Source organism: Lutra lutra, chromosome 14, assembly GCF_902655055.1.
Source record: "Lutra lutra chromosome 14, mLutLut1.2, whole genome shotgun sequence".
Classification (NCBI taxonomy): domain Eukaryota; kingdom Metazoa; phylum Chordata; class Mammalia; order Carnivora; family Mustelidae; genus Lutra; species Lutra lutra.
The window spans coordinates 1386477-1402063 of NC_062291.1; the positions used below are offsets into that span (position 1 = coordinate 1386477).

The following is a 15587-nucleotide window of genomic DNA, read 5'->3' on the forward strand; positions in this document are numbered from 1 at the left end:
TATATTGAAAATTTCTGCGAGTTCTAAATGACCATGAGTCATGCAATGATTATGATCACAGGAGAAATGGGTCATAATCTCCTTACATACCTTACTGAAATCTTAATTAAGTGATTTTGGGTTTTGGTTAAAAACCGCTTAATATGGCAACTAACTCGTGTAACTCTGACATTTTTCTGGGCTGCTGGCTACATGAATTATTCAGTCTGTGTGTACATGGGTTTGGTTTGCTCAGATATGTGTATGCATACCTGTCATTATCAGTGAAACCTAGATTCCTCCAAGAGACTAGAACTTAGCCCATTTTTAACGTTTCTCTACCCTTTGTGGGGCAATAATATGTAGCATCACAGACTTGTTTTATTAAAATTTTAAATTCTGGGGCGCCTGGGTGGCTCAGTGGTTAAAGCCTCTGCCTTCAGCTCAGGTCATGATCTCAGGGTCCTGGGATCGAGTCCCGCATTGGGCTCTCTGCTCAGCAGGGAGCCTGCCTCCTCCTCCTCTCTCTCTCTGCCTGCCTCTCTGCCTACTTGTGATCTGTCTGTCAAATAAATAAAAAAAAAAACTTAAATTCTACTGGATTACTGATTTTCTTGATATCTGGGTTTGGCAGAATTCCCACCTTAGAGTCCTCAAAGACTTCAGAAACATTTCAATAGGCCATAAAAGGTGAGAATGAATAAACCTATGGCTATGTGGCTTATAACACTGCATATTGTTAATTCTACTTACAGATTTGTTTTCCAAAAAACTTTATTACCTTCTTTGAGTCAGAATCTATTTTATTTAGGTACCACTGTCCTTAGTAACCTCCACTAGAAAACATTAAGCTGGTTTTTAAACAAGTAGGTACTGTGCTCTCCCAAAGAAATTGCACCCCCATTAGTGTATTTTGTGCCTTTAGAATGGCCGGTGGTGGGAAGGAGAGGGTGGTGGTCCTCCTCCCTTGTTTACCCCCTCTTCTTCCACGGCCAGTCTCAGCTCCACTCCCTGCAGACCCCTCCTTGCTGGGCTGCCCTCGGGGTCCGTGTCCGCCCAGCGTGTACTGTCCTTGCTGGACCGCCTGCTCGCCCCTTCCTCTCCCTCCGCCCGCCTCAGGGCGTGGCTCCTCCCCACCCCACCCTGATTTCTATACCACCATCACCTTGGCGTGAAGCAAAGGACCCCCCGGTCTGGAAGAGAAGTGACTGTCTTCACTTATAAACGAAAACCGGTTCATTAAATGCAGAACACAACCCCTTCAGTTAGGTCTCGAGATTCGGGAGGGGACGCCGGTTTCCTTTAAGGGAACGCCCAGCGCCGTAGGCGGAGCGGCTCGCACGCGCCAGCACCGTGGACAGCGCCCGAAGCCGGGGGCGGGCCAGAGCCACCCGCCCGCGGCCCTCCCAGAGCCGGCCGCTCAGGGCAGCGCCCTGCAGAGGGGGAGGGTCCTCAACACACACCAGGGGGCCAGGTCGGGCCTTTAATGGGCCTGCCAGTTTGGAAATTGTCCTGATCCAGAGGGGTTAGACTTAACTAATGGTGTGGCAAGGAGCGCACTCACTGGGAGTATTGTGAAAAGTGACACCAGTGACACTTGTGACACGGGAAGATGGGGGGCCTCTCTCCCTTCCCCGTCCCCCGCCACTTCCCTCCCATGCAAATAAACACAACAAACAACTTTACGCAACAGACAGAATGGCTGAGTTTAATGCTTCAAGTTTTCCATTTCCTTCCACAGGGCTTTGTTTTAAAAATAACAAAATGAGGTAAATAAGTTAATGTATGTACACGTTATAAACACTGTGTCGCGTTGCGGCGGCAGCAACTGCACTTGGTTGTTAAAGACGAAGTCGCTGCGCGGTGACCGAGGTCAGCCACCTGCAACCTGAGATTTGTCGTCCTGAGGAGAATTCGAGCGCTGTTGGTGGAATGGGGTCTAGAAGCATTTGCGGTGGACGATGGAGGGCCCGGCCTCGTCGTACTCCTGCTTGGTGATCCACATCTGCTGGAAGGTGGACAGCGAGGCCAGGATGGAGCCGCCGATCCACACCGAGTACTTGCGCTCAGGCGGGGCGATGATCTGTAAGACAGGGAGCGCGTCAGGGGGTGAAGCCCGCAGCCCTGAGCCCAAGCGTGGGCAGGGGCCGCGGGCCGCCGCCCACCTTGATCTTCATGGTGCTGGGGGCCAGCGCGGTGATCTCCTTCTGCATGCGGTCAGCGATACCGGGGTACATGGTAGTGCCCCCCGACATGACGTTGTTGGCGTACAGGTCCTTCCTGATGTCGATGTCGCACTTCATGATGCTGTTGTAGGTGGTCTCATGGATGCCCGCCGACTCCATGCCTGGGGGCCCGCAGAGAGGAGCGTGAGCCGGCAGGGCGCGACCCGGAGACGGGGGCGCGGGCGGGGCCCCGGGACTCCCGCGGAGGCCGGCGAGCGGGACTCACCGATGAAGGAGGGCTGGAAGAGCGTCTCCGGGCAGCGGAAGCGCTCGTTCCCGATGGTGATGACCTGCCCATCGGGCAGCTCGTAGCTCTTCTCCAGGGAGGAGGAGGAGGCGGCCGTCGCCATCTCGTTCTCGAAGTCCAGGGCCACGTAGCACAGCTTCTCCTTGATGTCGCGCACGATCTCGCGCTCAGCTGTGGGGCGCAGCGGCAGGAGAGGAGCCCTCAGCGCAGGGCCCCGGGGCCCGAGCGCCACCCCGCCCGCCCCAGGTGCCCTGAGCGCCGCGCACCTGTGGTCACGAAGGAGTAGCCACGCTCAGTGAGGATCTTCATCAGGTAGTCAGTGAGGTCGCGGCCGGCCAGGTCCAGGCGCATGATGGCGTGCGGCAGAGCGTAGCCCTCATAGATGGGCACGTTGTGGGTGACGCCGTCGCCAGAGTCGAGCACGATGCCTGCGCGGGGGGCAGGGCGGGCACAAGGCGGGCAGTGAGCGCGAGCCCCTCGGCCGGCGCGGGCGGGGGCCGGGGGGCGGGGGCCGGGGCCGCGCGCACTCACCGGTGGTACGGCCGGACGCGTAGAGGGACAGCACGGCCTGGATGGCCACGTACATGGCGGGCACGTTGAAGGTCTCAAACATGATCTGGGTCATCTTCTCGCGGTTGGCTTTGGGGTTGAGGGGGGCCTCCGTGAGCAGGGTGGGGTGCTCCTCAGGGGCCACGCGGAGCTCGTTGTAGAAGGTGTGGTGCCAGATCTTCTCCATGTCGTCCCAGTTGGTGATGATGCCGTGCTCGATGGGGTACTTCAGGGTCAGGATGCCTCTCTTGCTCTGAGCCTCGTCGCCCACATAGGAATCTTTCTGACCCATACCCACCATGACGCCCTGCGGAGCGGAGACACCACGCCCACGTTACCGCGGCTCAGAGTGGCACAGGGCCCGGCTCCACGGAGGTCCCCGGCCCGGCTCCCTCCGCCGAGCGGCAGCCTGACCTGGTGGCGAGGGCGGCCCACGATGGAAGGGAACACGGCCCTAGGGGCGTCGTCGCCGGCGAAGCCGGCTTTCACCAGGCCGGAGCCATTGTCGCACACGAGGGCGGTGGTCTCGTCTTCGTCACACATGGTGTCTGGTTTCTGCAAAGGATAGGAAGGCCGTGGAGACACGCGGCGCGTCAGCACAGGAGGCCCCGCTGGCCCGAGGGCCCTCCCTTCCCAGGGACCAACGGGCCTCCCCAGCCGGAACGGCGCACAACCGGCCAGGGGAGCAGTCGAAGGGACCCATCCCGGGCTTCTCTCCCCAGGCTCAGAGCTGCGATGCGACGGGGAGAGGGGCACAGGGTCGTCGCGCCCACACGGAGAATTTCTCCACCCCGGGAATCCAAGCACAGGGTCCCCCAAGACTTCCCTGCCTTCGCTGCAGGCTACCCGCGGCAAGAGTCAGACGCGGGCGCCCACCGTCTCCGCGCCTCCGCGGCCTCACCTGGAAGGTTAAGGCCGGCGGTACCTGCTAGCTGGGCAGGTGTGCGGGTGCAAGGACATGCCCGTGGGAGGGGCTTTGGTGCTCCACCCAGGGCGGACTGGCCCATTCCGGACCCTGAATGATTCCAGGCTCTGAACAGAGGCACCTTTTCAAACGCCTGATGGCCAACCCAGAGAATAGGGCCCCCTCCTGCTCTTTGGCTCAGGCCTTCGTTGGGAGGTATTGCCCTTGGGACGACTAAAGCAAAAGCTTTAATCCACCTGGCACACACTAAACGCCAGGTAGCGGAGCCCAAAGAGGCTAGGGATAAATTTGGAGACATTTCCAAAAACTGAATGCGTTGTGTCTCCTCTAGAAAGAGCGTAAAGTAGGCCTTGGGGCTGATCAGATGAGTCGGTTGGGTTCTACCTCGGAGTTCTCCAGGCTCCCCTAAGTGGTGCCTTGTCACCTTGTCCCCCTGTCCTATTATTCTTCTGTCCCCGTCCCCTCCCCCACTCCCGCCCTACCTGGGCGGGTGGCTACACCTGCTGCTCTCTGGCTCGGGCCCCGGTCGCCGCGGGAGGGAAGCGAGGCTTCTCTCGGCGCTGTCCGCTGCGGTGGCCGCTGGTCCTCGCGCTCAGGTTTTATATAGCCCGCGGGCGCACCCCCCCGCGCCGCCCCGCAGGAATGTCGCTCCCCTTCTCGAGCCATATTTGGGTGTTGGGCACTAGAGCCCCCTCCCCCAGCCGGCTCGCGGCCTGGGCCCCCGCCCGGGTCCCCTGCGCTGACCAAAGAAGGAGCGGCCTGGCCCAAGCCCAGGTAACGCGGGCCGGGCCGTATATGGAGCGTCTCCCCGGCCGGTCGGCCACCCCCACCCCCCCGCGACCCGGCCCAGTTGCCCGCCGGAGGGGATGGGGTGGGGCGAGGGTCACCGCGCGCGCCAGTGGGTGCGTGTGTGCGCCTGCGCTCCCGGAGCTGCACCTGTCCGAAAGGCCTCTCCACCCTGTCCGCTCTGCTCGCACGGGCGCTGCGGAGGATGCCTCCCACATTTCAACCCTTCTTTGGGTTTACTCAGACCTGCAAAACCCCACACGCGGCCAGAAGGAGGAGGGAGCCGTGTCTCAGTGGTGCGACAGAGAGGATGGGGGCAGGAGTCACATCCAGTGTCCCAGGAACGGAAGGAAGGAGACCCCCGAGCCCCTCCCCGCCAGTGAACTTCATATTCTCCCCCTCTACCCCTGAGGCCCCAATTCAAGGGCTGACCCAGGTCGGCCCCCGCCCCCACCGCGGAGAGGGCCACCGGCGGCGGGAGGGCGCGCAGCTGTCGCGGCCTAGACAACTGGCGGCGGGAGGAGAGGACTGAGAGGCGGGGAAGAGGAGGCGGTGGCGCAGGGCTCCCGGGGACAGGCCGGGTCGGCGGCTCTGGCAGGGCCGGGCACAAAGCCAGGGCACCGGGAGCTGTTCTCCTCAGTGACGTGCAGCACACCTGGGGGGCGAAGGAATGGGGGGGTGTCCTCTTTCTCCCCAACCTGCCCCAGGTTGGGTGGGCCGAGCTGAGCCCCTAAGTCCCCACCTCCTTGGTGGGGCTAAGAGTGTCCCTGTCCTGGAACTGAAAGGCCAGGGTCACAAGGCACGACCTGGTGGTGGAATGGGTGAAGCGCCCTAAGTGAAACCTTGCTCGACCTCCCTCCCAGTAAGAAGGACAAGGACATTGCACTCTAGGATGGGTAGCGATTTTTCCTTCTGCAAAGGCTGAACAAACTCATCTTTATATTTAGAGGATGATGCCTTGCCAAGGCCCTGCCGCCTCCCAGTCCACCTTGGAGAGTCACCATCTCCCAGAGGCCGCTGAAGAGGTTCTATTTATACCACTGATATATGGGGATATGCCTTTCAAATTTTCTAGAAGGATTTGGATCTACTTATGGTAAGGTGGAGTGAGGGTCAGAGGAGGTTATCCAGTTGGTGCTGGTCTCACATTTTCTCTTTTTTTGGTGGGGGGCGGGGGGTGGGGGGGTGGGGGTGGGGTGGAGTGGGGTGGGAGCGCAGTCCTAAGCCTGTTGTGGAAGCCACAGGGAGACACAATTTTCTGTGATGAACTCAGTGACATGCTTTGAGGGGATACATCAGTGACATGGGACAAGCAAGAATGGAATGGTTCATTTTTCTGATGTGCTTAAGTGCTCCCGAAATAGTTGCAATTCACATTTGGTAGTGGAACTCAGCAACTGGGACAGGTGTGGCTTCTCTGGAGGAGGGACAGAAAAGCACATGTAACCCTCCCCTGGAGGCCACATCATGGCAGCTCTTCCTAAAACCATCAGTCAATTAAACAATAGTTTGGTTAGGATGGGGCTTACACAGTGGATGCCAAGGTTCAGCTAAAAGCTACTGCGGTTTCCTATTTAGCTTTTTCCATTATCTTAGAGAATGAGTGAGTGACAGAACTACATGTCATTTTGAAAACCTCAGGTCCTGCTGTCAGTGGGTAGTGAAGACACTAGAAAAAAATAAACCGGCAAATGCACTATAGGTACAATATAAACGGAAAAGCTTAAATTTTGGCCTGAAATAGGAATATCTAAGAACTTGGTATTTTAAAGGGGAGCGGAGTTATCAGTATTTTCCGAAATTCGTGCTCAGTGCAGTTCTTCTCTCTTCCATGAGCTTCAAGCACACAAAGCTACGAAGAAAACGCTCGTGAGGGAAGAGACTGAGTCCAGCAAACCTATGGGGGCGGTGAGGGGGGTAGGGTGCTGGTGGTGCTGGTGCTGGTGCTGAGGACACCCGGCCAGATATCTGCTTTCTGCCCCCGGGGGGAGCTGTTTAAATAGTCTCTGACAGGTCACTGTGGGGCCACCCAGTCCCATTCTGGTCTTGTTGAATTCTCATTGGCCTAGGACTAGACCTCACGGGCGAGTCACGGGCGAGTGGAAAAACTGTCTCCATACATGTACACTTTTGGGGAACACACCAGTGCTCCGCTCTCACCCGATAAGCGGGTGACCGCCTGCCTACCCGTCTGAGAACTAAGTAAAGCTCAGCCATGTAGGGTATGCCTGAGAGAGAGTGCCTGCTTCTAAGGTCTCAGGTGCAGGCCAGCTCATGGCACCTGACAGGGCCATGCTGCTACTCAGCTGTGGGTTCACAGCTCCCTCCTCTGCAGCCCTACGCCCCGAGCACCTCACAAATCTGTATGTCCCACTCTCTCGCTGGGTCTAAGCCTTCTATCATTTCCTATTGTTTCAAATATGAATTCGGGGTGCCTGGGTGGTCTGGGGGTCCTGGGATCGAGCCCCGCAACAGGCTTCCTGCTGGGTGGGGAGTCTGCTTCTCCCTCTCCCTCTGCTCCCCACCCCCCCATTCTCTCTCTCAAAAAAATCTCAAATATGAATTCATAAAACACTTTATATGCTTTCATATTGTTAAAAGCATATAAGCTTCTAACTATTCTGAAGTAAATAAGAGAGGTAATAGTCATTCAGTTTTTTTTTAAATTTTATTTATTTATTTATTTGACAGACAGAGATCACAAGTAGGCAGAGAAGCAGGCAGAGAGAGAGGAGGAAGCAGGCTCCCTGCCGAGCAGAGAGCCTCCTGTGGGGCTCGATCCCAAGACCCTGGGATCATGACCTGAGCTGAAGGCAGAGGCTTTAACCACTGAGCCACCCAGGTGCCCTTAGTCATTCAGTTTTAAGAATCAGAAAAGCAAGGCTCAATGAGCTAGACCACTCCCAGGTCCCACAGCTGGGGCTTGGGTGACTCTTACTAGTAGTCAGGGCAGGGCAGGGACAGCTTTCTACTTTCCTTTAATCCTCCCTAGCACTTGGTTTGGTTCTGGAAACATAAAAGTTCTTCAAGGGTTCTTTTCTGAAAGGCCGAAGACATCCTGCAATGAAGTCATGGCTTCTGCCTTGGCCATCTGTACTGACCTAATGATTCCACTGGAGCCCTCAGCTCCACCCCTCATCCCACCACCTCCTAATATCCAGAATAATCAGTGGGTCAAAAGCTTGCACTCTGCAGTAAAGTATTTCCAGGGGTATCCTCCCCCCCTTCTGTCATATGTCTGCTTCTTCTTACCCTCTGCTCCTCACTGTCCCATTCTCTCTCTCAAAAAAAATCTCAAATATGAATTCATAAAACACTTCATATGCTCTCATATTGTTAAAAGCACATAGGCTCACTTCAAGAAAGACTCCATATTCTCAACTGATGATACTACATACTCCTTAACACTGACTTGAAGATTAAAACTAGGTAAGTGCCTGGGGCATAAACACTCAATAGCTCAGTATCTTTCCGAGTGTTTGGAGGGGGTGAGGGGTGAGGTGGTAGGAGAGGGGAGCAAAGGACGTTTGACATTATTAGAACTGTTTGCTAAACATGTCAACATCATCACCAACTGAGCAGGAAGAGTCATGTAATTTTACAGGAATTTGGGGTATGCACAGATTTTGACACAAAGATTTATTCTAGTATTATCTAAAACAGCAAAAGTAAAGTAAAAAAACCCAACCCAACCCAAAACCATTAACCCACGTGTTCAGATCGCTAGAAGGCAGAGAAATGTTAAATAAAGCATGGCACAGCCATGTGGTAAAGTGTCCTGCAGTCATTGAGTTGTATCTTGAAAAATTGTGAAGACATGCATTTTTGAAGGGGGGGATTGTTTTTTTTGTGGGGGTGAGAAAAATATCTTAGATATTACAATGATTTGTGGCCTCCAGAGGCACAGCACATAAAAAAATAGACAGTATATCTGTAGTATTAAACTTTCCCGGTGGGGGGTATAGGGGTGGAGTGATTAGGACAAAACTGTCTAAGAAGAGTCCTCAGGAATGACAGTGGGAAAAAGGCTGGGAAACACTGGATTAAGGAGATGGTCACAGTATACACTAGGTTATGGAATACACAGAATGCCCAGTGCCAAACTGTCCAAGATACATTTCACTTTTTTAAAAGTTCATTTAAGTAATCTCTACACCCAACATGGGGCTTGAACTCACGACTCTGAGATGGAGAGTTGCCTGCTCTTCCAACTGAGCCAGCCAGTTCAAACTGGTAAGTGAAACTATTTCTGGCTGGTGGGATTCCATATACTTTTTTTTTTTTTTTAAGATTTTATTCATTTGGGCGCCTGGGTGGCTCAGTGGGTTAAGCCGCTGCCTTCGGCTCAGGTCATGATCTCAGGGTCCTGGGATGGAGCCCCGCATCAGGCTCTTTGCTCAGCAGGGAGCCTGCTTCCTCCTCTCTCTCTCTCTCTGCCTGCCTCTCCATCTACTTGTGATCTCTCTCTGTCAAATAAATAAATAAAATCTTTAAAAAAAAAAAAAGATTTTATTCATTTATTTGACAGAGATGACAAGTAGGCAGAGAGGCAGGCAGAGAGCGGGGGATGCAGGCTCCCTGCCGAGCAGAGAGCCCGATGCCGGGCTCCATCCCAGGACCCTGAGATCATGACCTGAGCCGAAGGTAGAGGCTTTAACCCACTGAGCCACCCAGGCGCCCCCCCCCATATATTTTTTCAAAAAATAGGTTTCACATTTTCGTCAGTTTTGCTTGTTTGTTTTTTAAGAATTAATGAGGGCACCTGGGTGGCTCAGTCGGTAAAGCATCTGCCTTCAGCTCAGATCATGATCTCAGGGGCCTGGGACTGAGCCGTGTGTGTGTGTTGGGCTCCCTGCTCAGTGGGGAGTCTGCTTGGCCTGCTCTTCCCCCTCCTCACACTCTCTCTCAAATAAACATCTTTTAAAAAATTGTTAGGATTATACAAAACTATTTTTTATTTTTTATTTTTTTAATAATTTATTTATTTGACAGAGAGAGATCACAAGTAGGCAGAGAAACAGGCAGAGAGAGAGAGGGAAGCAGGCTCCCTGCCGAGCAGAGAGCCCGATGCAGGACTCGATCCCAGAACCCTGAGATCATGACCTGAGCCGAAGACAGCGGCTTAACCCACTGAGCCACCCAGGTGCCCCCAAAACTATTTTTTAAATTTTATTTTGGTATTTAATGAGGGGATTTTGCATAGAAATACTATTTTCTCTTCAGCCATTCTCCAAATTAAAGGTCCAGGAATACACAGGTGGGACCATGTTAATATTTCTGTAGTTATCAGCCTCAACATGTGCAAGTACGCTGGATTACAACAGATTAAGAAGTGAGTCTGATGACATTATGGTGTGGCTTTCCTTCCATTCCTGTTCCTAGAGAAAGCAGTCGGCCTCAAAGGAGAAATGTGGCCTTGTGTGCCTGGTGGGTGATACACTTCAGGATTCTGATTCAAACCCCAAAGTAAAAGAAACAATCCAATTTTGAAGTTTTCTTCAAAAACGAAATCCTTACATTGGAGGGTATCAGTAGTCTTTTACTTCACTGGGGTTTCAGCAAGTCTCTTACACGTATCTCCAGTTCTGCCTTCATTCTTGACACATTCATGGGTTTTTTTTTTTTTTTTTTTAATTCATTTGAGAGAAAGAGAGAGCACAAGCAGGGGGAGAGGCAGAGGGAGAGGGAGAAGCAGACTCCCCAGTGAGCAGAGAGCCCAGTGCGGGACTCAATCCCATGACGTGAGATCATGACCTGAGCCAAAGGCAGACATTTAACAGACTAAGCTACCCAGGCACTTATATTCATAAAACTTTAAAACATACCAGTACACAAAGCTGGCTGCTCACTTTCAAAAACATGTTATCGTTTCATTTAATCAAGGCTACAAGCTGTGACTTTGAGAAAAGCAAAGACAGAAGTGGAAAAAAAAAAACAAAACTTTCCCAAGTCAGTAAAATTTCTCTTTCCTTAGAAAACATGCTCACTTTTTGTGTCTTTATCCATTATTCAATTTATATAAAAATCAATTCTTTGGGAAAGACTATGTTGTAAAATTTTAATTTAGAAAAATTATTCAAAATCTTAGGCCTTAATTTTACTATTACTAATTTTTAAAAATCCAACCATTTCAGTGCTAGGCTACTGACGACAAGACAGAGCTAGAAGAATGAGCCTTCCCCTCCCTCAAAATAAGACGACTGTGCCTTACAACGTGACAGCAGTAATGCAAAATCATGCCATCGACGGGGCCAGGGTGACTCTCAGACTGGCCTTCCTATCACACTAGGGATTATTAGATTTGTGGCAGCACGTTGAAGGGGGCACAATGCTGTGTCCCCATAGTACATTATTACGTACAAGGATCATACAGCTAAGAATTGTTAATGTCAATAGAAAACCAAAGCCTTGTCCTGTAAGAAGAGAATTTTAGCAATTTCTTACCTGCCATCTGACAAGTTCTTCCTAACTTCCCTTAGCACCCTTCATTAGGTTCCTAACCTGGACCCTGATGCTGTCCCCGCATACAAGCTACAAAAAGAAGAAGACAAGGCTGCTAGTGTCTTTCCTCTGGTTATTAATGTAATGAGCTCCATTAACCTCTCCTTGACAATGTGTTCAAAGGCTGGATGTGAAGCTGGAAGGAAGAGGACACAGACGGCTGTACTTCGTGAAACCAGGAACCAGCCTCTCTTCACCATATTTAACTTCTGACCTTTTTAGCTGTCGGAGCAAGTTCTTTAGTGAGCATTCCAGTTGAAACTGGGCCAGAATCTGAATATGCCAGCACCTCCCTATCCAATCTCTAGTCTTTATTTAAAGCTGATTAAAAACTGAGTGTTGACACTGGTCAGAACAATGAAGCTTTGGGAATCACTACTTTTCAGGAAATCAGATGCCATATTAAGAAAACCTATAATGGCTTCTAGCATAACACATGCTTTACATTCGTTAGACTGTGGTAAAGCTGGAATTCAGTGTAAATGACCTTGAAAATACACGAAGTTAACGGAATCTCCATACTGGAAGACTGTAACTAACACTAATACTATAAACTTATTACATGGTAACATATAGATAGGCTAGAAAACACTTAAGGGTCTTGTTCCTCTCATTAATACTCAATTATTTATGTAGAAATATTTAATATTTTCCCAATGAACTAATCCGTTCTCAAGCTCACATGAATTACTCCTTGTTTAGTCTTTTAGTCCTACACCAAGTCAGCAAATCTGACATCTACCTTACTACATATTGCCCACTAGTCCCAATCAAAACAGATATTAATACTCCAGATCTCTTCAGTGCAGAGTCACAGCCATTTCAGAGACAATCCGTGCACTCTGGTCATGTTTAGAGTTACAGAAATTGAGGCCGAGAAGTGCTTTGTGCATACAAGCAGCCAGAATCAGAGTAAGAATTCCAGAACTCCCAACAGATAAGAAGAGAAAGGAAGGGTAGCAAGCACGGAAATAACAAGTGCTACATTTTAGATGGAAAAAGGAGGAGAGAAAATATCTTGTAACAAAAAAACCAAAACTACAGTCAGCCTTACAGCTGTTTTGTAGCAGCTTTCAAATAAAGTATACAAAATTTAGCAATACGTGTTATAAAACTGTACAAATTTTTAGATGTTTAAGGCCTAAGATTTTTATAAGGACATGCTTCCACATATTTTCAGGAACAGTGACCATTTTCAGAAAAAGTTACATTTGCCCCATAACATAATATTCATAGTTTGCTTTCAAAACAAACTCAAAGTAAGGATTAGACTTCAGGCTTCCGAGCTGGTCTGCTTGTAGGAGGTCTCTCACCTCTGGCAGGTACTCACTGAGCTGAATGCCTATAAACACAAACACAGAAAGTCCTTTTTAATTTTCATAAAACTCCCAAATGAATGAAGATGATTAATGATAACACCTGTGCTTCTATTTAAAATATAATGTCACTCCACTATTGGGAAATACTCTGCTCTAAATTCCTTCCACTGTCAAACATGCTTGTAGGTCTACAGCATGACATTCTTACTTTGAAGAGGCTGCTGGAGTATATTTTCCCCCTAGTGATCAAAACACCAATCTGATCAAAGTTTTTAGTAAGACTTCATTGAAATACTTTCATTTTCTACATAGCTTAAGTCATTTCTTCAATGTGGAAGTTTTTAATTAATAATCACCTATAAACAAATATTTCAAACAATTACATATTCCAACTATTATATATTAATTTCAAACAAATATATAATATCTAATTATATATTCAAGTACTTCAACAATTATATATATTAAATATATATCCAATTACATACAGGGAAATAATTTAGTAGTGTAGTATTATGAAAGCTAGATCCAATGTCTCAAAATATAGTCTGAAATGAGATAGGTGAAGAATTATTTATTCATTAGACCTCTGTAAAGCTGGAAAGCCAATGAGCACTGATGAATTGGAACTGTTGGAATTAGGATCTGTGTAGTTACAAAAAGGTTTGTACAATTTTCTCATTTGATAAAGAAAATGGGAAAAAAATTTTCAATTAATAATACAATATTTTGTAATTTGTCATATTAGCATAAGGTTCTCAAAATCAAATACTGAAGCTTTTTTCCCAATACTCTCAAAGCGCCTAGTACTATTTTTTGTAGTTAATTATTATATAATTAAAAACTGGGTTAATAAATGTTTTGCGGCTAAATTTGAAATATTTATAGATCAGTTACTACAATTAAAATACTTTCAATAAGGAGTTTTTATCTGTCAAACAGCATTATACTTCTGAAAATATATTGATTTTAAAAGATCAATTCTCTAAAAAAATTTAACATCTTATTTGGCTTCTATTTTTACTGTGCATGCCCTCTGTTTAGAACTAATATTTGGGGCACCTGGGTGGCTCAGTGGGTTAAAGCCTCTGCCTTCGGCTCAGGTCATGATCCCAGGGTCTTGGGATGGAGCCCCACATCTGGCTCTCTGCTCAGCAGGGAGCCTGCTTCCCTTCCTCTCTCTCTGCCTGCTTCTCTGCCTACTTGTGATCTCTGTCAAATAAATAAATAAATAAATAAATCTTTAAAAAAAAAAAAAGAACTAATATTTGATGGATTTCTTTTTCTCACTACCATCAGGCTCTGTCCTCCTTTAAAAATATTCACTATCATACATAGTAGCTGTATTATTAAAAAGGTTCCAAAAATAAATGTCTTTAACTTCTTGTTATAAGTATATATACCTTTTCCTTATATACATATGTTCATTTTTCTAATAGTTTCTACTTGCTTTTGTTCTTTGGTCATAATTTAATAATTCTTCCTGTAAAATCACAACTTTTCATTCCTATTGTTCATCTATGATTTATAATATAAGAATAATAAAAACAGCAAAGTCACCTCTAAATAGCACTAAACATTAAATAGCCACAATTTAATTCTGTCGCACTTTTATGAGAACAATCTTCAAGGAAAGCACTGGATTTGGGTCCAAATGCTTTCTAATAATCTATTAGGCTTATGGAAAATCTCTCCAGTAATACAGAGAAATTAATCATACCCAGTTATTTCATTTCCAAATACAGAAAAGAGAAAGTCTTAGAGGAGCATTTTAGCTCTTTCTGAATTTCAGGTATTTCAAATACTTTCAAACAAATCACGTTCTTCTGTTATACCCCTTCATTATTTCATTTTTAATTATTTATTTTGTGACAATGAAAAGGCTTAATTAACCTTTGTGTTATTTGCTCATCTTTGAAAAAGAATGCACTATTAAATGGTCATGACAGGATGACCAAGTATTACTTTTTCAAAATACAAGTCCAGATCAATTCTGAGCAAGTTCCAAGTAATCTAGTCATGGAATTATATTTTCACTGAATCACTTACAAAAGGGGACTAAATATCTGAAAAGTAACACTAAGAGACCATTGCAGCTGGGCTGGAAAACAAAAGCTTCCGCCATGTAAACGCTGAGAGTTTGCTTCTGTTTCACCCCAGAATACTAGTCTGTGTGGTTAGTTTCATGCTGTTTTTCTAAGGGTCCCCCCCTTCATGTCCCCTGGTTAAGCCAGCAATTTTAAAATAGAAGACTGCAGAATACAACCCATTACAGAGGAGCTGGGGCTATGAATCTGCAAAATACGTGAAGGCATTCAAAGGACAAATGTCTATTGAGTGACTACTATGTACCAGGCATTGGGTTCGTCATATTTGATGTGGATTAAATAATGTATCTTGCATACATATGTATAGAAAACTTTCAAATGTGTGTAAATGTCAGTTTGATGGATATAAGTCCTATCTATCTAAAAGGATTGAATTTACAATAACTTACCACTGTGTATTTTTTCCATTTGGTATAAAACAGAGTACCCTTATATTTGCAAGGATTGGTAAATACTAAGTCTATTTTGCACGTTGCTTGAATTTAGTATGACACATTTTGATAGAATTTTCTATAATAAATATGAGCCGCACATGTATAAAATGTGCAAAACGCTCATCTCTAGTCTAACACCCTCCATACATTAAGCTCCGTAATATGAAAAAAGGTGAAAGTAAATACTGTTGATCCTTAAACAACCCAGGTTTGGACGGCATGGGTCCGCTTACCTGCGAATTTTTTTGATACAGTAGAGTACTGTAAATGTATTTTCTCAATAACAATTTATTTTCTCTAATTTATCTTATTATAAGAATATAGTATATAATACACATGCAAAGTATGTGTTAACCAAAAGTTTATGTTATTGGTAAGGTTTCTGGTCAACAGCAGGCTAACAGTAGTAAAGTTTTTAGGAAGGCAAAAGATTTATGTGGATTTTCAACCGTACTGGGGGTGACTACCTCTCATCCACACATTGTTCAAGGGTCAACTGTATCCCCTACTTCAT

The 15587-nt window shown here is 47.5% G+C and overlaps 2 protein-coding genes and 1 long non-coding RNA gene across 4 annotated transcripts in view; 1 reads left to right on the forward strand and 2 right to left on the reverse strand.

The window, feature by feature from the left end:
• Window positions 1-1660: 1660 nt before the first annotated feature.
• Window positions 1661-4562, reverse strand: ACTA1 (actin alpha 1, skeletal muscle). Of its 2 annotated transcripts, none has more exons than XM_047701499.1 (7): window positions 4426-4562; window positions 3415-3555; window positions 2983-3307; window positions 2718-2879; window positions 2431-2622; window positions 2145-2326; window positions 1661-2062 (listed from the first exon to the last, which is right to left on the reverse strand). In XM_047701499.1, exons 2-7 carry the CDS (start codon window positions 3541-3543, stop codon window positions 1919-1921), a joined length of 1134 nt encoding a protein of 377 aa, XP_047557455.1. In that variant the 5' UTR covers window positions 3544-3555; window positions 4426-4562; the 3' UTR covers window positions 1661-1918. The 2 variants fall into 2 exon arrangements, with proteins under 2 accessions (XP_047557455.1, XP_047557454.1); XM_047701498.1 differs by having other exon boundaries at window positions 4408-4555.
• A 291-nt stretch (window positions 4563-4853) lies between these two features.
• LOC125084323 (uncharacterized) lies at window positions 4854-11324 on the forward strand. The gene is made up of 3 exons (XR_007122597.1): window positions 4854-5147; window positions 5659-5807; window positions 11191-11324. It is a non-coding gene; the product is annotated as an uncharacterized LOC125084323 (long non-coding RNA).
• Window positions 11325-12335: 1011 nt separating this feature from the next.
• NUP133 (nucleoporin 133) overlaps window positions 12336-15587 on the reverse strand; it is a 53399-nt gene continuing 50147 nt past the window's right edge. Inside the window, exon 26 of the mRNA XM_047701487.1 lies at window positions 12336-12554. Within this exon, the coding sequence (XP_047557443.1) occupies window positions 12418-12554 (137 nt within the window). The 3' untranslated portion in view covers window positions 12336-12417. The remainder of the gene's footprint in view (window positions 12555-15587) is intronic.